Here is a 22,735-nt window from a genome sequence, read left to right as displayed (position 1 = left end):
GCCAGTTGCTGAAGTCTAAGGAGGTAGGCTGGAGTTACAGTAATGACAAGAAGCAGGAAAGCACTTAGAGTTATCTCGTGCATGGTCGGCTGAGAGAAAATTAATCAGTGTACTGACTGCTCTCTATTTGCATAGGACACAGATCTGGGTGAGTCAGCACTTCTGTGTGACTTTAACCCCATGAAGCCAACTCCTCACTGATAATGCTGTACCTTCTGTGCTCCTGGGCAGTGGGGAGACTTGGCACTGTTCACCGAAGGTTTCACTGCCTGTCTGTGGCCAGCCTTTCATTTCCCCTGCAAGTTATTTTATGTGATATATGTGTAACCTGCAATTATGGGGCATTATCATAAGCGTTTGATTCAGAGGAACCTGAGGACCATATTGGCTAATTCAATACCAATGTGTACGCCATTTTTTTAGCTAACATAGTACTTTCCAATGTATTATCTCATTTGAAACTCCTGCTGATTATGCGAAATAGGTGAGAAAACTAAGATTGGGAGGCTGTTAACAATTTGTCCAAAGTCTCAAAGCAAGTGACAGAGACAGAATTTGAATCTGAATCTTCTGACAGTATGACATGGCGCTGAGGTAAGAAATTCAGAAATTAAGAGAGGACAGTTGTGGGAACTGGAAAGAGGAATGCACTGAAATGAAGAAGGTCCACATGACAGCTGTAAAACTATTTCAAGGGGAAATGAAGATAGATTAGAATTAAGCTCTCTTTTAATTATACATTTACCAGTGATCCGTCATTGGGAAAGAACTAATACATAGAGTATCAATTTTCAGTAAATATAAATGACAAATAAGGCATTTAATGAATTGCAAATGACAGTGTTTCTAAGAGTAGTTATCAATCACGAGTAAGGGCCTTCTCATTTATTAATCATATATTTCATTTCAGCAAAGAATCTAACAGAGGATGGCTTAAAAGAGAGTCCAGGGAATGTGCAGATGGTGACTGAGAAGGCAGGCACGAAAAATAAAACTTGTGCTTTATCCATTTCAAACGTGAAGGAAGGACAAGGAAGGAGGGAAATATTCACGAATGGGATTTAAAAATTGTCAGGTAACTGACAAAATGTTGAGTAAACTGCAAATTCATCAATTGGAAGGTGTGTTCTTGGGACAACTAAGAGCAAAGAAAGTGAAAAGGAAAGACTTGGCTGGAGGTAAGTAGCAGTTCAGAGAAGACAAAGAGAAAAGGATGGAGGGGTGCAAGGGTCACCATGGTTGTGGAGAGGACCAGCGCCTCCACATTGACAAACTGCCCCAGAGAGGAAGCCCATCAGTTCACGCAGTCTCAGTTGTTTTCCCCACCAGAGTTGTGTCCAAAACAAAGGATGAAAGAAAAAGTACTCTCACACTCCCTTCCTCTACCTCATCCTGCTGACATATCTCAAAAGTCAGCAAGTGTCTTCAGTCAACTGACTGATTTTAATATCATTATAAAGTCTTACTTTTTATTATATTATTTAATTATTTTATTTTGGTGAGGGGGGAGGTAATTAGGTTTATTTACTTTTAGAGGAGGTACTGGGGATTGAACCTAGGACCTCGGGCATGCTAAGTATGTGCTCTACCACTTAAGCTATACCCTTTGCCCATAAGGCCTTAATAGTTTGCTCTGGGAGTGCTGGTAAACCACCATGCAAAGGATTTAGGGCAGTGTGAAATTATCAGTGAGCCATAAACCTAATAGCACCTCTCAAAGCTATTCTAGAAGGCGTGGTGCAGGAAACTGGAAAAGAGAGTCAAAGCTGGAAGGGAGAGTAAGGAATAGCTACAAATGTTTACTGTAATTGGCCAATCAAATTTTGCCTTTCTTCTAATTGTTAAATCACCCCATTATTTTACCCACTTACATCCCAGGGTGGAAATATCTGCAACCAGCTCTGAAACAAACCAAATTGCCATTTTTCTCAGGAAATCGAAATATTCAAATTCTCATTCAAATCACATTGCATATTTATGAAGCCAGGGTCTAATTAAATTACCTCAGTCATCAATCTGCTTTTACTAAACTTTCTTTTCACAGAACTACTCACAGAGACGTGTGAATCCCCAAATATGAATGTTTAAATACTGAACTCTTAGCACAGTGTTTTCTAAACAAATCCTCTTAGGAGCACATCCGGTTTGCTCTGCCTTGCACATCCTCTCCCTCCTACACCCCTCTGTTTTTCTTCCACATCCTTGCTGCTGCCATCCGGTCTCCCACCTCACGACTCCCATAATCCGAATGGCAGAAAAGTGTGAATGAGCAAAAACCAATTTTGTTATTACTACCATTTCCTTCTGCTTACTCTCAAAACAGAAGCTGCCAAAGGGAGAAATAGGTCACATATAAAATTATTAAAAGAATCCTTCATACGAAATCATTCCCCAAATGGAAGCTTCCTTCCACCACGACAGCCCTGGCCTAGCGCTGCGCCTTCATCTCCAGGGGGATCTCCTATTTTATCTCCTGTGGCATTTAAGTAGATCTACAGCAGAAGCAACATTTACTAGGGTGAGAATGAAATGAGTAATTTCTGCATAATGAAAAAGACGGTCCTTCACTAAAGATGCTCCACTCCCATAAAATAAGTCACAAAGCTTCCTCTGATAGCAATGGGTCTGTGCAGTCTGGTAGCTGAGCAATCGCTTCCCTGTTCCACGCCTCTCATATGGGTGGCCTGGAAAAAGTTACCCTCATCTTCCTTATTTCAAGCCTCAGCTGCAGAAAAGAATCATTCTATTTTCTCTCATTGACCATATATTTTGCTGCAAAACCCCCTTTTGCACTGCAGCTTATAATGCTCTTAAAATACACAGATTATCTCAAATATGTGTGCTTCTATAGCCCCACTCCTGAGGCTAGAATATTATACTCTCAGGTTCCCGGCATTTTATATTTTATATTCATCTTACACTGGCATTATAATCAAAATAAACATTCAAAAGCTCTTATGAAAACATGGCTTTATTCTCTTTTTCAAACGACTGAACCACCTTATCCCTTTACACCTGGTTCGAAGAAAATTCTGAAAATCAGAAAATGTGAGGGCTCGTTTTGAAAGAAAAAACAAAGGGGGCAATTAGATTCATCATCATCGAAATAAGCGGCAGAATCCAAATGAAATTCCTCAGAGGATTTGGGAAACATGGTTAATAAGTTTGAAATACACAACTTAAATTAAACTGAAAGAGGGTCCCTCAAGTATCCAAAGATCTACACAAAAACACATCTTATAAATACACACTTATGCCTTGTTGCTGGTTTAATCCTGTTTTTCAGTAAAGCCATTCTCCTTCTACAAGTACACACAAACATCTATGTTTCTTAACATGGTCTGTTTTGGTGTCCATCCCACTGAGCTCAGCGAAACCTCCAAAACCATTGGACACATTGAGCCAATGTGCACTCAGGTGCAACTGAACATACCTGGACCATCCAACAACATCCACACGTTTATTTAATGTATCTTCCTGTATATGGAAGTGAGTGACTGATAGCATTGATTAAAACCAGCCAGGCATCCAGTCATCTGTCGACGGACATTTAGGTTGTTTCCATAAATTCTACTCAGCCATAAAAAATAATAAAATAATGCCATTTGCAGCAACATGGATGGACTAGAGATCATCATTCTAAGTGAAGTAAGCCAGTAAGAGAAAAATACCACATGATATCACTTATATGTGGAATCTAAAAAAAAAAAAAAAAGACAAACAAACTTATTTAGAAAACAGAAACAGACTCACAGACATAGAAAACAAATTTATGGTTACCAGTGGGGGAATGGGGTGGGACAGGATAAATTGGAAGTTTGAGATTTGTAGATACTAACTCATATACATAAAATAGATAAACAACAAGTTCTTACTGTAAAGCACAGGAAACTATGTTCAGTATCTTGTAGTAAGGTATGGTGAAGAAGAATATGAAAATAAATATATGTATGCTCATGTATGACTGAAGCATTATGCTGTACACCAGAAATTGACACAACATTGTAAACTGACTATACTCCAATAAAAAAATTTTTTTAAACCAGCCAGGCATAAGGGTCACTGGCCTTCAACATCCAAATTCTTAAAATATAGCACAATACCTACCTGAAAGCATACTCTGCTTTTTTAACATTTCTGAGTAGAGACATCTATTTTTTCACAATTCATGTTTCTGTTTTCCCTCCCAGCCTACTCTGGAATTGGATTCCAGCACTCTCTTTGCATGGGAAGGTTGGTAGAAGCATTTGTGTCTGGGATTCTAGAAAACCAAAAGACCAAAGAGACTAGCAATCTGGAAATGCTCTCTCACAAAGCAGCTGCTGATTCTGTCTCTGTTCAGGTTGTTTCTGTTGTTGTTTTTTAAACTGAAAAACATTATTGTCTCCTCAGAAATGGCTACCAGATCAAAACGGTCAAAAAGATGTCAGTGCTCCTGGACTCTCAAAAGATCATCCATTCTCTGTGATGAAGTCTCGCTAACAATGGCCATTCACAACTAGAAAGCTCTCATGTGTTACTGCTACAAAGGCCAGAAACTACAGGCAGAAAGCAAGTTCATGGAGCTAAATGCTAAGAGAATATTCTCAGATTCCAATTCTGTACCTGTGAAAACTGAAAGGAAGCCATATATTAAGATGTACGCAGACCTGGCATCACCCCCAAAGGTAGCATTTGGAGCCACCTTACTATCGCTGCTATCTCCCTAATTCTTTAATCAAAATGACCTCCTTCTTCCCAGTTTCTTATATCCAGGACTCACTGCTCCCCACTGCCTAAGCCCCACCCCCAGAGATTCTGATGTAATTGGTTTGGGGTGGATCCCAGACACTGGTATATTTAAGCTCTCCAAGTAATTCTATGTGGCCATATTTGAATCATTGTATCATCTCTTAACTCGTCCACTGCCCTCTCCCCCAACATAGAAAGCAAACCAAAAAAAAAAAAAAAAAAAAATAGGGCTAGAACTGAGATCTTATTAGCCTTCTTTTTATTTAAATCCCACAGATTATTCAATGATGCAACTAGCCAAATACCTCATTGCAAGGTCCAAGTAATCTGGATATTAAAACAAAGCTGAGGATGGGTGAATGGGACTTAGTTTCAGATGCTGTGCACAAAGGAAAAAACTCATAAAGTTGTGGCTTGCTTTTCTTGCCTTAAAAATACGCTGCTGACCTTGGGCAAATTTACAGCAACAGTGCATTGTTCAGAAAATGGGAATCTGAATCCAGCACCATCACTGGTAAGTTGTAAAGTGTAATTAGCTTGTGATTTCAGGCAATGAAGTAATGAAATCTCTCCTGATTCATCCATTCAACAAAGATTTGTAGAGTTCTCTAAAGAAAACTAAAAACAGAAAGTGATGTAAAACCATACTGCAGACAACTCTGGGAAGAAAGTATAAGACAAAGAGACAACCAGCCCTTGTCACAGAGAAGATTACTCATATAAACTGTGGCAAAATTTCTGTTTACTAGGAGTTGTATGAAATCACTTCTTTAAATTAAGGTGTCCTCTATCCAAAATCTTATTACTGTTTATGAGCTCTGGAATGCTCAAGCACTGTAATGTTCCACTTTTATTTCTGGATGAAAAAAATAAGGCAGTGGAGTCTTCGGATTAAGTTCTCAGGCTTTGGTATAAAGCAAATCCAGGCTGGACCTAGCTCTGCACTTGAGAGGACTAGGGTGAATGACTCACATGTCCCCAGTGCCCTCATCTCAGAACCAAGAGAACAGTAACCTCTACCTCACAGAGGTGTGAGAATTAACCTCACAACCCATGTATGCTCAATAATCTTCACTAGTATTATTACTAATTGTTGTCGTAAATTATCTCTATTTTACAGATGAAGAAACTGAGGCACAGAGAGGCTAAATAGTTTGTCCATGACCACACAGCTTGGTAACAGTAGAGCCAAAATGCCAGCCTAAACAATGTGGCTCCAGAGTCTACCTTAAGATAATCCCTCCCTAGCATTTTTAATGTTCTATAATTTTTAGAATTTTTAATAGCACATTAAATTTACACAGCTTATTACAGCTTATAAAAGTTTACCCATATGTCATCTTATTTAAACATTACTTGTCTGGAGGAAGCCAAAGCAGAGGAAGTTATTGTTCCTATCTAATACTTGAGGACATTGAGCCCTGACCAAGGACACTGGGTTGATGAGTAGCAAAGTTGGGATTCAAACTATGTCCTGACTCCCTGGCCAGCATCACTCACCAGAAATGACCATGGTACCCAAAATATTCGGAACTTTCGAGATGATCACACCTAAAAAGAAAATAAGAACTTATCTTCGAAGTAGATAGAGCTTAAAATGATGCAGAAAGCATTTTTCTCTTAGGAAGATTATTCCTAATGTCAAGTCTACATAATGAGATGTTATGATATCATCCAGGCAAATCACACAGAAGACATAGAAGGAAATAAATGGTCATGTTCCACACACCCTGGAAGCAGTCTACAAGTCCTGGCCAATGCCACAGATTCACTTGGAAAGTTTCCTAAGGTGCAGCTCATTGTATTAGGTATCAGAATATTTTCTTTTCTTGAGAGTAAAACCTTGGTGACTAAGAGATTACTATCACTCAAGGACAGGAGAAGAGATCCAATACACAGATCATGAGCTCTTTGAAAGCCCTGGATGCATAATGCTTTTTACCTTGACATTTCCCATCCTCTTCAGATTCACCCACCCAGTATTTTTAGGTTAAAGAAACAAAGATATGATGCTTCTTCATGAGTCAAACATCTATGCTGGTGTTTTAATGTCACAGCATTATCAACAGGATGCTGAAATTACTAGCATCTTACACATTTAGGCAAATGGGGAGTTTGCTAAGGATTTCAAACTGTGTCCAGCACTAAGGATGTTGGATGCACTGACTTCCCTGCCAAGCCTAGTGGCTAGAACATTAGCTAGGACACATACACACAGCACAGCAAGCTGTTTAGCAAAGAGAATTGGAAAAGAGAATCGTACTTTTTATTCTTACTTCTGTTTTACAAACAAGAAAATCACACGCCAACCTGAGAGATGAGCCAGTTCTCTGTGCTCCTGTCAGTCTTTCGGTAGCACTATCTTCTACTGGATTAAAAACTGAGCCTAAAAGCAAGATGCACAGTTTGAAACCATGCAGACTTCAATCTGGGCATCAGATCTTCACTCTCAGACAGAGCTACAAGTGGACAGGATTTGGAAGAAACTCTTGGAGAGACTCCAAAATGAACTTCATCTTGAACTGTGATTTGAAGGGTCGCTCTAGCTGCACAAGGGATGAAATACACTAAAACCAGTGAGTGTGGGAACTGTATTTTGAGCAGGTGCAGACACAAGACTGTGGAACATACACCTCAGTCACACTCTGTATCTTACCCCATTACTGCAATCAGCGTTTCCCTAACCACAGACAAATGTGATGGGTGGACCTTTCGGGAAACATTTAATTGCCCATCCAGTATACAAATATCCTCCATGCTAAGCATTTGAAGGCTCTGAAGATAAATTTAGAAGTATGTCTTAAAATGCATTATACACATGCAAAATTTTAACCCTCAAATTTGAAACATGTATTTTTTTTTTCTGAGCTTAGAGGAATATTGGTTAAAGAATTTTTTTCCAGGACAGATGTGAAACAGGGTACGCCATCAGTCATACTGTCCAGATCATCATGACTCAACAAAAGTAGGGCTTTTCCCCTTGAGTTTGCACTTAGTCCATGATACTGAAAACATGTGTTCATGGGTTCTGTTGCTCCCAATAGTCTGTAATTCCTCAAGGGCAGGAAACCGATTTTATTTCTCCTTGTATGTGCCCAACACAGTGCTAGGCTCAGGCTGTTAAATAGGTATTCAATAAATATTTGTTTAACTGGACTGAATTATGTGTCCAGAAACCTAATTTGCTCTCTGATGCTTCTACTAACCTAGTGTTCAGAAATCAAACTCAAAATTCCCACTTCCTCCATCTATAAAGGAAGATACACAAAAACCTGTGTGCTGGCTCCAAGGCTGTGGAACCAGCAACAGGCACACGTGGTATCCGTAAGTGCACTCGACAAGATGAAACCCATTACAGCACTTTTACACCTGGTCTGCTTCTGCTCTAGAGAACAAGGCAGGTCGAATATGCCTGTCATTCTCTAAGGGACAATGTGCTGCACCTCAAACACTTAATAAACATCTCCTCACATTGCTCTCTGTCAGAGTTAGCTCCTCAGGGAGGTCTTCTCTGACCACCCTTCTAAAATAAGTCCATTGGGTGCTCTCTAGTAAGTTACCCTACTTTGTCTTCTTCATGGCAAAGTCAACATCTGGAAATATATGACCATACACATCTATTTCCCTCAGAATGGGAGCTCCCCGTGGGCAGGGGCCTAGCCTCTGTGTGTGTGTGTGTGTGTGTGTGTGTGTGTGTGTGTGTGTGTGTGTACTGCCACCTTCCCTTCACCTAGAATTACAGGTGCTTGATAAACTGTTGTTGACTGAATGGGTAAGTGATAGTCACCAACAGCAAGTATTTATAAGGACCTGGTTTTGTTTTCAAGTATCTTGAATGAAAACCGTAGCATTAATGCGTAACTAATTCAGTGAGGCAAGCAATGACCCCTGCATCTGACAGGTATGAAGAGAAATGAAATATGCTATTATTTTCAGGTGGAAGACCCCCAAATGCTAGGAATGGCACTGCAGCTTATTGGCTGTGTGGCTTCACAATGTTAACAAAATATGTGGAGAAGAGTCAGGCATAGGATTCAGTATTCCAGGCTCATGAAACCACACTGTAGTCACTGATAACCAGCAACAGGCATACAGTGATCTTTGTCTCGGTTAATAAACCACTGTCAGGGGTATATGTATGTCTATCAAATGCTGACATTCAACATTTTCTAGAAAGTGAATGTTTCCAGGATTTTGTTCATCATGCCTTATATATACTAGGCACTCAATAACAATTTATTGACTCGATTTGATTGAGCTCATTTAAAATATGCTTTGAAAATGTTAACAAGAGTAATGTCCCATGGAGCAACTTTTAAGCAACCATGAAAAAAATTTGAATTTGGAACAAATACTTTAAGGTATCAAAATTGCAAAGTAAATTATTTCTTAAAAAGATTTAGATGACTAAATTTTGATTCCTTTAATGGTGCCTTTTCAAATCCAATCTAAAATATCTAGTGTGTTTTTAATCTAACACAATCCAATAAGTTTTAATAAGCAAAGTTGTTTCCGCTAGAACCCAAACCCAGCTATTCCATTTGTGTAACCTTCTGTGTAAAGGAATGGGCTGAAATAACTTTTTCTGAATTTTTTATATTTAATCAACAACATCATTGCCAAAGAAAACCACTTTTCAGAAGTCTCTCTATCCTGGTTTATAACTTATAATCAAAAACTGGAATTTTGCATCTGATGGGCTTTCGTGTGTAACATTATACTGTCATATTTTTGATGCTATAGTTAAAAGTAAGAGATAGTTTCCATTATAAAAGTTTTCCCATAGCCTGGTTACCCAGTGAAAAACATTTTCCTATAAAAATGGTCTTTCCAATTCATAGGTTAGAAATTATTGTGAGTAATTTTTTTAAAGAACATCAAAAACTTTTGATCAGCTGCATTTATCTAGTCACATCAGTTAGCTTAAGCTGTAGATACAGGATACGAGCGTGTGATAACATATGCGCAAACAAAGAAATCACAATTTAAAGACAAAAACAAAAACTGGAGATTTGAAACCCTGACAACTTAACTTATCCTTATCCAGTTAGGGGTATATGGATTCATTTCAACTACAGCCTGTTCTGAGCTGCTGGAGAAAATGGAAATGGGGCATAAATATGAGTTCCAGAATAATCCAGGAGGCTTGAAATATCACTGATATATCACAGAAGATCTTACAAAGATGGACCTTAGCTCTGGGCTTCGACCCTTGGACCTCCAGGGGGTAAAGATGCTTGGAAATTTGATCTGTCCTGACAGGGTTAGCCAGCCCTCCATGACCTTCCCAAAGCCCCACTGTGTCCATGGCTCCAAAGCTAGCATACTTCACCCTGAACTGTGAGCTTCCTTTAATTGTACATTTCACTTTCATTTTCCCTTAGAGTCCTGGTTTGGGGAACTTCTCTGTCCTGTTCTGAAAACTGGAAACTACCCAAATGTCATCCATAGGGTACTGGTTCAGTAAAAATGTGTCTCATCCAAACGATGGGAGCTCTGCTGCCTTTAAAAGAATGGGTTACATTGATACATACTGATGGGGAAAGGGTCTGAAGCATATTATTAAGTTTTAAAAAAGGAAAAAGCAAGTTGCCATAAAAAGTTATAAATTTATACGTGTGTGTGTGTGTGTGCTAATAGATGCATGGAGGAAAAACCTGCAGGACTTTACACTGAACAATGAATAGTAGTCATCTGTAGGCAGTGTGTGACGAAAGAGGGTGGACTATAAAAAACTTTCATTTTCTATATGATAATTCTTACAGTTTTTAAATTATTAGAAAAAGTATGAATTTTGTAGTCAGAAAAAATATTTCTAAGATAGTGAAAAAATATTTATAAAGACTTTAAGACATTATATGACAAACATACTAGGGTGCAGCAAGTCTGGTTGACATGAGTGAACCTTGGCTGGAATTTAGAAGTCCATGAACCACTGAAATTATATGAAAACTTTTATGCATATTTGCGTTTTCTGGAGAGAGATTTCATACATTTTATCAGATTCTTGCAGGTGTCTGAGACTCAAAACAAAGTCACAAACTGTGACCTTACCAGGAACCACGATAGTTGCTCCATCCCTCCATTTTTATAATCATTTTATCATGAAACATTTTATTACTACTTAATTTCCTAGTTCCTGCCCAAGGTGAAGTCTATAATCAGCACCAAAGTATAAAACTGTGGTTCTTAGTCTCTGCCCTCATTTAAAGGCGCTCCCAATGCCTCAAAAGCAGTTTCTAAGAGCAGGGGAAAAAGTCATACCAGGCTGGTCTTGGGAGAAGAAAACTTCTAACAGGAATTGAAACCCTGCAATCATTCAAGGCTTAAGGACAGTTGTCCAAGGCACAAATATCCCTGATTTCTCCACAGAAATGAGAGATTTGTGGGATGGTGGGTGAGGGAGTAGGGTGTGGGGATTCACGAGGAGGAAGAAGACATGGTTGTATTTGAATTAAGATAGCCCCATTGGGTAGGTGGGATTAAGTGGATCAGTTAAACAAGATTTAACATACATCATCATTTTGTCAGCCTTAAATTGAAAGAGACTTCAATTATAAATATACATTAAAATATACAGCAAAATTCTTGTTTCTATGCTCTATATTACTACTGTCTAAATTGGGGTTTGAATTTATGTAAAAAATTGGCTTCTGATGACCTTTGTGAAGCTGACTAGACCCCTAATCCCTAGGATTTACATGATTCCAAAAACTGTTTCACAATCTCTACCCTGAGTCCACTGACAGTCTCTGGAATCACGTCCAGTACCGAGTTTCCATAAACCTTAAGATCAAGTGTAGATCAATAACAATGTGCAATTTAAGTGAGAAGCCATGGGTTATACCTGCACTGGCAAAATGAGGAGCATTATTGGTGAAAATTAGGAACAATACTCTACTTTCCAAATGTTCTTTCCAGGTGGTTTATCACTGTCAAAATAGGCCAATTGTGGATTTAGTATGCAATTAAAGTGTCAGATATTCCAGAGTTCTAGCGCTGACATTACCTGACTGCACAGGTTTTACAGGCAAAGAAATTGAAGGGGTTCACATAACCCACCAAAGCCCATCGCTAACCACCATCACCTAATTGTACTGATATCTGCCACATGCAAAGCACAGAAGAACCACACACTGTACAAAACAGAAATGGACTGTTCAGGAGTTTTACAGTTTAGCTAGAAAAATAAGATATATTTAGTAAAAACAAGGAATTTATCATAAAATACCCAAATGATGGTAGGTAAAAATAATTCCATACTATCAGAATGAAAAGACATAGATAAATCATTTCTCCCTCCAGAAGTGATAAGGATGAACCTCACAAAGAGGGCAGGGTTTAAACTAAATCTTAAAGAAGGAGTTAGATGTTGATGGTCAAAGTATGGGTAGGTTTACAGACTGCAGCAACATCATGGCCAAAGGTGGGAAGATGGAAACACAAGGCTAGGCTGACAAGAGAGTAAGAGAAGCAGACTGATTAAACTAGTCAGGTCTAATGGACTAACTAGGACAGACAGACAAATTAGCCTGAAAATTGTATAAACTAACAATGAACATGGGTTGAGCTCTTACTGTATTTAAGGTGCTTTAAATGCATTAGTTCATCAAATCCTCACATGAGCTAAGTATCTTTAGTCTATAATTAAGGAAACTGTGGCACAGAGAGATTACATGGCTTGCCTTCATTTCACCCAGCTAGTAAATAGTGGAGTCAGGTTTCAAACCCAGGCCAATCTAACTCAGAACCTGGGCTCAGAATCACCATCTGAGTCAAGAGTGGGAGGCCCTCAAAGGCCAGGCTAAAGAATCTGGGCTTCAGTGTCAGGTGTAAAAACTGGGAGCGAGGTATCTCCATAACCCACAGATAATGCTTTATAAGCACGATTTATCTGATGATTTTTCCAACAATGTTAACTGAAAGTAACAAGTATTCATTGACCAGTCCCTGGACTCTAGTACTGATTTAGATATTATAAAGTTCTTAGCTCAGACTTTATTGGGAGAATCTGTTATATCAGTATTCCATCACCATACTTTGCGCTTTTAGTCTCCAGGACTTAATTTTATGTATTATTCACCTACCACTTCTGCTAGAAATACAAATCATGACAATAAACAGAATAATGTATGTTTATTTTCAAGTGTTTCCTGAACATAAATAACCTTCCTGCAAGGATAGCCCCATGTTGTCAAATAATACATCCATCCCTTAAAAACTAATTTCTCCATCTTAGGTTCATGTCTTAAAAATCAGTTGGGTTCTTCAGTTACAGGACATGACATCTGGACCCTCCTAGGGAGCAGAGGTGAACTTTTCCTCTGTTATACCCACAGAAGCCAAATGACTTCTTCTCCTACTGTGGAAAATTACAGAAGACTGTCTCTTAATGTTTTACTGCCCAACCCCCAGCCCACAAATCAAAGAATTGGGTTGAGTGAGAAATAAGGAAGAATGGTGGCCAGTGGCCATGAGATGGGGAGTGAGTGTTTCAGTTTATTTTCTTAAGCCAATTAATGATGAAGCAGCATGGAGGGAAAGAAAGACACAACAGGGCCGTGAAAGACTTTTTTCCAGATAAATGGCCAGATATCAGATTCTGTAATAAGTACTTCCACCTATCAAAACACACACACACCACACACACACACACACACATTAACTTTGGGGGGGAGGAGGAAGATATAGATCTTAAAAATACAAGGTAATATTCAGGAAGCCTTGTGGATATCATAAAATGTTGGAACTTTGAAGGACTTTTGGAAATCATTTAGTCCAGACATTGCAAAACCTTGGTCCGTGAACTATACAGGACAGACAGAGGTGTTTGCTTGGGCCTGCAGAATGTTGTTTGTTGTTGTTTAAACTGAGTCAACATTTTCAAGTAGAGAAAATTCACAGAACAATCCAGATATGCAGCTTCTCTGAAAAACTGGAAGACCTAGCAGCCCTGGGCCCCCTTTCCCAAAGAGCAGCAGTTAGCTTTAGAAAAGGCTTCAACTCCTGGCTTGTCACAGTCCCAACTGCTGCCTCCTGTTCTGGAGCACAAAGGCTGGGTGTCAAAATTTTAAATAAAAATAAGAGTGCTTAGTGCTTATACCACCTTGCCTCACGCATTTGTTGTATTGTACATGCCAATTCCTCTAGGCATTTGAGTTTACAAGCACTGCTCTAGTCCAATCCCCGCATTCAGAGAAGAGCAACTCAGCTAGAGTAGTAAAGTGACTTACAAAACTCATTCCCTTAAAAGAAAACTTTTCACACATGAGGGATCATGACCATCAGAGCACCTGCACAACTAAATTTAGGCTGTGTGCATACAGTGCCAACACCTGTGGAGCAATGCTGACATCTCAATCTCTTTATTCACATCGTGCCCCTCCCCTCCCCCAAAAAGGGCAAAGGAAGATTCCCGAGTTTCCAAAATAAACGTACTGCCCAGTTTGGCTTGGTGTAGACAGTTTTGATGTGCCCCAATTTTAGATATGACTTCCATATATCCTGAGGGCATGATTTATGAGGAGACATACAAAATGCTTACTACAAACATTCAAATACTTCAAAAAATCAGACTGGATAAAAACAGAACAGGGAGGAGGGGATGATATCTAAAAAATTCCTCTTCAGAAAATGTAAGTGATTTATCAGAAGCCAGATTCAAACTCTGATGAGCACATTTGTAATTATCATGAGCAGAAAACATGGCTTGTTCCTGCTCACCAATATTTGTTTCATAAGCATGCACGTCGCCAAAGCCCATCAAGTGCTATGTATGAAGACTTTCCTAAGTGTCATAATTTGAACAGCCTTAACATACAAAATTAATTCCTTTATGCAGGTTCTTGAACAAGGTTAAGAAAGCTTTGGTCCTTCCTGTTAGATAGTCAGCAACCCCTAGGCAGGTGTTACTACAGGAATTAATAAAAATCTCTTCTCTAAATAAAATTTCTCCTTTAGAATTGTTTCAAAAGTTAGTAGTCAGGGATCTGGCTAAATATACAAGCCAAAAGCAACATGTTTGCTGATGAATAAGAACAATAACTACAATTAAAATAAGAAGTAATTCAAGAATGAGAGCTTTTGAAGAGTCGGGAATCTGATTAAAAATTCAGTTCTTTTTTTTTTTTTCTATAATGAAACAGTCTTTTAACCACAAAACAGCTTTTATAATAATGCAGAAGAGTATGGTTCCAAGTAAAACATTCCCCCAGTTTTAATCATGGCTATTATTTTTGAAAATGAAAATGGCTGAGGTCATTGTAATCTATTTTAGGGTTTGCATGGGTTGGTGGTATTTTTTTCTTGGCTTTGAGGTCTCCATGTTACCAGCTAAATGTTATAGGTTTTGCTATGGGCCCTTTCAAATCCCATTCTTTTTAATAATGTTGTTCTTTATATACATAAATTAGGGTGAATTCCACTTTCTTTCCTAACAAGTCCAGATGGGGGGCCACACTTTCAAAAGAGCCAGAAATTGCCTTTTTTTAAAGTAAGTGCGTACTTCCTTAGAAGAAGTATGTTCATATCTGCATAAAAATATTGTGTGTGTCCAAATGTTGAGAGATTAGTAAAAACGTAGGATTCATGTGCTCCATTTCAAACCACACTGAAATATGAGGATATGAAGATGACATCTTCCAACTTACAAAGACAGACACAGATAAAGAAAAAATGCCCAGAAACAAAACTCCATCTGGGCACAGTCCCATACCTACCAGGACTTATGGACTGGGGAATTCTATGGCTATCCATTTAGGATACATCAGTGAAGCTCTGTCCGATAGGACCCAGAAGGCAAAATGATCAAATATCTAAAGACAGTACAGTTACAGTCAGGGCTCGCTTTAGATGTGATTAATATCGCACTGACTTTCTGAACTTAGCTTGGTTTTTTATCATAATTCACTACCACATCACACAGAACAGCCCAAGATTCCTCTAAATAGCACCTACCCAGCCACACGTGAGAGAAGGTCTTTGCAAAACACACATATTGTGAAGGTCTGCCTATTAAAATGCCTTAAGCTCTGTTTGTTGTTTATTTTTTTTAAATCAACTTGCAAGGCCAATGTAATAAGATGCTGTAGCTTTTATGAAAGAGGTGAAATAATTTTAAACACAGACACACAATGAGTTTATTTATTTAGAAACTTGTTAAATAGAGTCTGGGAATTCAAATATTCAATGTTGACATTGTACAGAACTGGCCAGGAGCCAGAACCTAGTCTCCAGAGGGACCCATTGGACAAGGAATTCAGGCCTTTCTCTCCTCCCACTTGAGCTAAATAGGTAGAGGCCATTAGTTATACCCACAGCAATATCTGAACCGCACTCAAACAAGCGGCCCTCGCCAGGGCACTTCAAAGGAGGGTAAGTGTGTTTAGCTTTTTAGTGCTGAACTAGAGCAATATGTCACACTTTTGAAAGAGTTTTGTAAACAGTTTCTTCCTTATGTAGAAACATCTCTGAAGTTTCTTGTATGGCGTGTAAGCAAAGGTAATTAACAAGGATTACACTTTTTTCATTTACTGGGGGAAAAAAATAATACCCATCTGTGTGCAAACTGGGGATCTAGAAGAAGAAACAAATTGCCCCTCTTCCTTTCTACCCTCTCTTGTTTTGTTCCATTTGTTTGTCTCCCTTTTTAGCCTTTTCCTCATACTTGTTCTCACTACCCAGCCAATTTCCTTGAGAATTCCCTGGCAAACTCAGAAGGCCAAAAGAGTGGGAAGGGGAAAATCTAATTTTAGAAAGAGGACCCTGGCAAATGGATGAAGAGGGAACTAATGATTCATATGGGGCCAACTGGCGGAAAAGAAAAGCAGACCCTACAGAGCTTTTTAGAAAGTGCCTCGAGCCACAGCTTCCAGCCCAGGAAGGGTTAACCACCTCTCCAGAAAAAAGTGCCTGACACACTTACAATGTGACTGTCTCCTTTCACCCCACCTCCCCATATCCCCTCTCTCCCCTGCCCCACGGGGCTAGGAAGGGGCTTGGCCTGCCAGGGAGAGTGAATGAGTGAGTGTGTCTGCCCTCTGCACTTGAGTGTCCCTGAACCCCTGACGTATGAGTGAGTGTGAGGGTGTGTGCGTGTGTCTGCATGTGCTGTACACAATCAAAGAAAACCCGGCTCTGAGAGAAGCAGCACACCAGGCACACAGCACCTCTGAGGTTGAAGAGGGAAGAAGCTTTCTGGGCTAAGCTCCGGAGCCAGGAGCCAAGCAGCTGGAGGGGGTAGGTTTGGGGTCGCTCTGGGTAAGCACTGCCTCCTTCCTCTCTAGGGCTTCCCCAGCGCCACCTTCACACCCCATCAAGGCGGGTTTTGAGATGAAGGGTGGAAGGGTGTACCCAGCTCTTGGGAGCAGGGCTCTGCCAGGCATTGAGTACCTTGGGAACAAGGTAAGAGCCAGTGGCCAGAAGATGACAAGTCAAGTTTCTCCATTTCAGGGCCCACTTCCAACAGAGGCAAAACGGAGGTGGTCTGGGGAGAGAAGGGATGGGGCCAGGCGTGTCTAGGACAACAAGTCAGTGCTCTCTTACCCTCCTTTGCCCTCCTTGCCCAGGGAGGATGGAGTTAGAAGTCCCCAGCTGTGGCCTTTCTGCCCCAGGCCACGTCTGCAGCCTCAGATACCCTGGCCCCAATTTGCAGAAATGAAATAAAATAAACTCCCCAACTACAAGATGTTTAAAGAAAAATTGCTTGCAGTTACTACCTTCAACTTAAAAAGAAGAAGAAGAAAGCAAAAATATCGTAGAATGACAGGGTAATCTCTATTCAATAAGTGTCCTACGTGTTGAATGTCTGCGGAGGAGGCCGCGCCCCGGGTAGTAAGGAGAGGCCCGGCTCAGAAAGTCTGAAAGCCCGGCTACCCCCCACAAAAGACACACTCACGCACGCTTTTACACATGCTGCCAAGCTCACCGTCACCCAAACCTGCGGCTTCTTAGCCCTTACAAATAAAAACCTGAAAATGGAGTCTTTTTCTCCAGACGTCCTGCCTCTGCAGCTAATGAACCGTCCCCTTCCACAGCGCTGAAGATGAGTGTGAGGGGCGAATGAAAAGCGTTATTAACCTTCCCCTAAACACAGTTTTTTTTTTCCTTTTTGGCGAAACACATCGAAATGCTGCAGGAAGACTGCACTCCAAGTGCCAAACGCAATAAAGAAGCCCTAAGCCAGGGTAATGGTCAGGTAATGGCAAATAAACCGCCTTCCTAGAAGGGGCCTCTGCCTCCGTCGGACAAGCGGGTTTTTTTTTTTTCCCCTCCTCAAAAGCAGTCTGAAATGAACAAATAAAATGTATGTTTTAAACAAAGCTCTGTGTTTTAACCTGGGTTTTTTTAAGGATGAAGGAAAATGCAAGTAGATGGGCATCCGGGGAGTGGAGGCTGGAATCTGAGCTTGCGGTTCCTTTATTATCTTACAGGTTGCGCGGGAGGAAGGGTCCTCATCTACCTTACCTACTTCAGAGACTCTTTTTAAACAGAGATCAAGTGTACAACTAACAAGTGCCCCACTGCCAGGGTTTTGCTAATCGCATCGCCTTCTGGGTCTTTACGAGACTTCTGCGGGGCCGGTAGCTAAGGGGGTTAGTCGTTGCAACTGGTTCACTGCTGTGATTGAAACCCCGCCGGTGTCACTTTAAAGAAGGGGGGGCGGGTGAGGGGGGTTCCTTCGGTGTTTCGGGTCCTAGACATGCTGGACAGACCCAACTTCTCTTCTTTCCCATCACCAGGGAAAAATAGTTGCAACTGGCATTTCAGGCATGGCCCAGGTGCTATCCTAGCCGCCCAAGAAAAAGGCTGGGAAGCCTCAAGGCGCTGCCAGAGTCAGCTTGGCTTTTAGTTTTCTTTTCTTAAAAATGGGAATAAAAGCCAAGGGCTTTAGACAGTACAAATGTCAATCTTCTTGCTTTTCCCTTCTTTATTTTTTTAATGAAATGGTTTATTCCTCCCAAATGATTTGCAACGAATTTATCGGTTTTAACTATTGTATGAAAAAAACAGGCTCTACAAGTTGGGAAGGAGGTTGTGCATCCATTCTGAGTTTAACTTCAGCGGGTACTTTCAGGGTCTGTAGTCCCTGATCTGAGTTCATGTAATCCTGTACGGTAGCCAAGACCGCGACTGTACTTGGCCATTGAAATTTGCAAAATACAAAAAGAATAACAAGCAATCGAGAAAACAACTGTGTCTAAGTGATTTGATTCCACTGCAATGTTTACTTTTGCAACGAGAAAGGTAGGTTTTATGTTTTGTTTTGTTTTGTTTTTTAAGTATGCTGGCCACACTGCCTTTTCATAGCCCAGAAAAAGAAAGAAACCGGTGCAGACACAGCCTCGAAGTTTTCCTTGGATTGCACAGCAGGGGTCACCGACTATCACAGCCTTGCGCTAGGAAACTCACACACTACACAGGGGTAGGAAATAGCGCTTTAAAATACAAAAATCCTTAGTTTTAATATGATTTGCTTTATTACCTAAGTTGTAACTGAAGAATTGCATAAAGCAGCGCTTCTGTCTGAGAAAGGCAGCCGCGATGGCAACAGCTGGAGTAGCGCAAGCGGGAGCCTGAGGCTTAGCAAGAAAAGTTCATAGGAGTTCGTATCTAGATATCTGAAAGCCGTAGCGGCATTCTTAGAGGCACTAGAAACAAAATAAATGAGTCTCCCACTGGATGAATGACAAGTATCGTCAGATCAGAAACCAAGCTCGGTTTCCGGATTTTGAGTGGGCTGTGCGTGCGGAAATATTTTAATACGGCAGCGTACAATTTGGCAATTAAAATAGTTGGAAAAGTTGCTCAAGAAAATTCAAAGGGTTTTGTGTTCTGCTTTCACTTCGGCGGATACCAGGCAAAGAGGCGCGCGAAGCGTTCAGCTTTCATTTCACAACTTAGGCAGAGTTGAAATCGGTTCTTCAACCCCCGCTCCGTGCCCCCAACCACACACACACACACACACACACACACACACACACACGCCTAACCTTCAGTCGAAATTCGAGCCCCCAGGCCTCCAAGCATATGTACATTTATTCCTCCACAAATGAAAATAAAGACATCGGCCTCATTTAAAAAGCGAACAGAAAAAACAGGAGTTCCACTGACGCGCTTTGACACTGTCGCAGCAAAGTGAAATGAACAATATCCGAAAGAGAAAAAGATGGACTGATGAACCAAAGAGCCCTGTATATAGGTTGATCCCTGAGATCCGAGCGAAATGAAACATATTTGGGAGTGAAGGAGTGCTTGGGTGAGGACTGGATGAAGCACTGGAAAGGCGCCTACGATGACAGCATCTCGCCGGGCTAGACCACAGACTCTCATCGCCAAAGAAACGGAGCCCGCCGAGGTGCCGCTGCCTTCCGCGTGGCTGCGGCGGAGACGCCGGAGGCTGGAAGGCATGGGGCGTACTTGGTTTTAAAATGCAGGGGTGGAGGAGACTGGGAATTTCACTGGGGAAAAACATCCCACCCACCCACCCCCATCTACCCCCCCATCTCTCCTTTCTCTGGTCCACCAAGCAAAACAATTAGAGTTCAGTTCTTAGCCGAGGGGAGAGCAAACGGCGGCCTGTCCTTTACCGAGGCTGCTCGAGCCCATGTGCGGACACCTTGCGGAGAAGCACTTTGTAGTGCTTCAGACTGCCCCAGGTCTCGGCACCGCTGGGTCCCTAACTAAGACTCGAGGTAGAAGCTTTTGAACAAACCCAGTCCTGTCGCCTACAGTCCCAGCTGAGGCTCACGCATTCTCCAACTGTGTAGGCTCGGCGGGCAATGCCCAACGAAGTCGCCCAACATTTCTGAGAAGAGTGGGGGATGGGAGTCCCGCCGCCCCCGCCCGGAACTCAAGCGCCCTTGTCCCGCGTGACCAAGGCGGCTCCACACCGGGCAGGCAGGGGGCGCCGGGGAGGGTTAGTGACCCGAGACCCCGGCTGCGTCCAGAAGCAGCGCGGAAGGCTCCGCCGTACCCTCTGCGCGGCCCAGTGTCCCGACAGCCCGCCCCCTGGGGGTCACTCGGCGCCCAGCCAGCCTGGAGCTCGCGGGCCGGAGCGCGCCCTTTCGGCCCCCTTCTCCTCGGCGGCTGTCGCTGCTGGCTGCGCGCCCTCTACACCCCGTTCTCCAGTCGCTCGAGGGGCCTCTTCTCTCCCCACCTGCCCACGGCTCTGCGGAGCCGATAGCTCGGCTCTGCCCGTGTCCCCCCAACACACACACACACACACACACACACACACACACACACATACACACACACACTCGAGACTATAGCCTCCACCCTGGTCTCCCCTAGTCCCCACCCCAGTCCTCCTGCCGCGCCGCGCCGCGCACACTGGAGAGTACGGCCGAGCGCACAGCGCCCACTACCGCAACCGCCGCTCGGCGCAGCCCGCCAGCCCGCGCAACTTCCAGCGGCCGCCTCTCAACTTTTCCCAACTCCACCACTGCTACCCGCCGCTACCGCCGCCACTGGGCCGCCACTGTGGCTCCCTCCGAGCCTGCCACCCACCCCAAACCCCAGAAACAAACCGTGGCCCGAAAAGGCTCCCTTCCCCAGGCCACCCCCCCATCCCCCGCTCCCCCTCCCACACCCAGGACTAGCTGGTTGGCCAGAGGCAACTCTCCTTCGCCTGGGGGGAAGGGGAGGGGAGGGGGAGACTCTCGCATCTCCTCTCCCCCACCCCCACCCCACCCCTTCCCGCTCGCTCTCGCGCTCTCTCCTCCCTCCCACCCCGGTCTTTGCTGCCCCCACCCCCACCCCCACCCCGGGGTTGCCACAGCTGGTCCGTGCACCGGGCTTGAGGGCTGCCCCGGTTCCTCTGGCGCCCAAACCAGAAGCGAGAGCGCGGGCGGCGGGGCGCGGAGGCTGGGACCGGCAGGTTGCTGGGGCTGCGCTGTGCCTGCCCTCCACCCGGGGCCCTGGCGCGAGAGGCAGCCCCGCGCTCCCTCCCGGAGCGCAGGAGACAGATATGCAAGATGGCAGAGGAGGGGGAAAGCCAATAGAAAAGGGATATTGCACCTACTTGTGGCCAGTTTCCTTGCCCTGCCTTTGGATCTCATGCTGTGCCCAGTCCTGCAGCCGCTGGTGTGTGGTTGGGGTTTTTTTTTCTTGGATCTTTTCCTTCTTTTGCTCTCCCTCTCCCTCCCTCTCCGCTTCTCTCTCTCTCTCTCTCTCTCTCTCTCTCTCTCTCTCTCTCTCTCTCTCACACACACACACACACACACACACACACACACTTACACACACTCACTCTCTGTCTTTCCCTCTTTCACTCTCTCCCTCCCTCTCTCCCTTTCTCTCAATCCACACTCGCTATCTCTCCAGCATTGTCAGTTTGGACACCTTCGCACATGCGCGCTAGACGCCCCTCCAACATCTCAGCGCCGCCAAAAAAAGTTTGGAGCGATTTATCACTTTGATTTGGAGATCTTGTCAGATGGCAATCGCCGAGGAGGCGGAGAAAGGGAGCCACGGGGAGGGCGGCGGGGGGCGGGGAGCGAGCGCAGGGAGTCAGAGGGGAGCAGACACTTCGCCCAAAAAAAAAAAAAAAGGAATGAAAAGACTCGGGCAGAGGATTGATTTCGTCTTGGAATCACCAATAAGCCTGTATCACTGCTATTACCGTTTTGCCCACCATAAATTGCAGGATATTTTCTATACTGTCCTTGGAGAAAAGCACGAAGTGGGGGGAGGGGAGGACTTTTAAAATCTTTCCCACACTAAAGATCTAGAAGGACTGGACTCTCGGCGAACGATCCAGGAGAAAGTGAGAATCATCCTGAACTTCGGGAAATCTACTGCTGCCGCTGCTACTGCTACTGAAGCTATTGCGGCTTCTGCTTTCAGAGCTGAAAGCAGAATAAATGTTTCTTTCTTGATTTTAGTTATAATGCCAATACTTTCTGCCAACCTTGGAACATATCAGTTGGTCTATTCCCATCAAGTAGTAATGATCATCCTTGATTCCCAGGTCCGGGAAGTCTCAGGCATTTGACATCCACGA

General features: G+C 42.8%; 1 protein-coding gene across 7 annotated transcripts in view; it reads right to left on the bottom strand.

Annotated features, from left to right (window-relative positions):
* Positions 1-22,124, bottom strand: part of MECOM (MDS1 and EVI1 complex locus) — a 528,132-nt gene extending 506,008 nt beyond the window's left edge. For 3 of the 7 annotated variants that reach the window (XM_074368088.1, XM_074368105.1, XM_074368097.1), the window contains exon 1: positions 21,755-22,119. In XM_074368088.1, coding sequence (XP_074224189.1) covers positions 21,755-21,791 — 37 coding nt within the window. In that variant the 5' untranslated portion in view covers positions 21,792-22,119. Of the gene's footprint in view, positions 1-21,754 lie in introns of all 7 variants that reach the window. The other 4 variants (XM_074368128.1, XM_074368116.1, XM_074368156.1 and 1 more) reach the window with 4 other exon arrangements.
* Between the last annotated feature and the right edge of the window lie 611 nt (positions 22,125-22,735).

The sequence above is a fragment of the Camelus bactrianus genome, chromosome 1 (genome assembly GCF_048773025.1).
Source record: "Camelus bactrianus isolate YW-2024 breed Bactrian camel chromosome 1, ASM4877302v1, whole genome shotgun sequence".
NCBI classification, from domain to species: domain Eukaryota; kingdom Metazoa; phylum Chordata; class Mammalia; order Artiodactyla; family Camelidae; genus Camelus; species Camelus bactrianus.
This window is presented reverse-complemented; position numbering and strand designations above follow the sequence as displayed.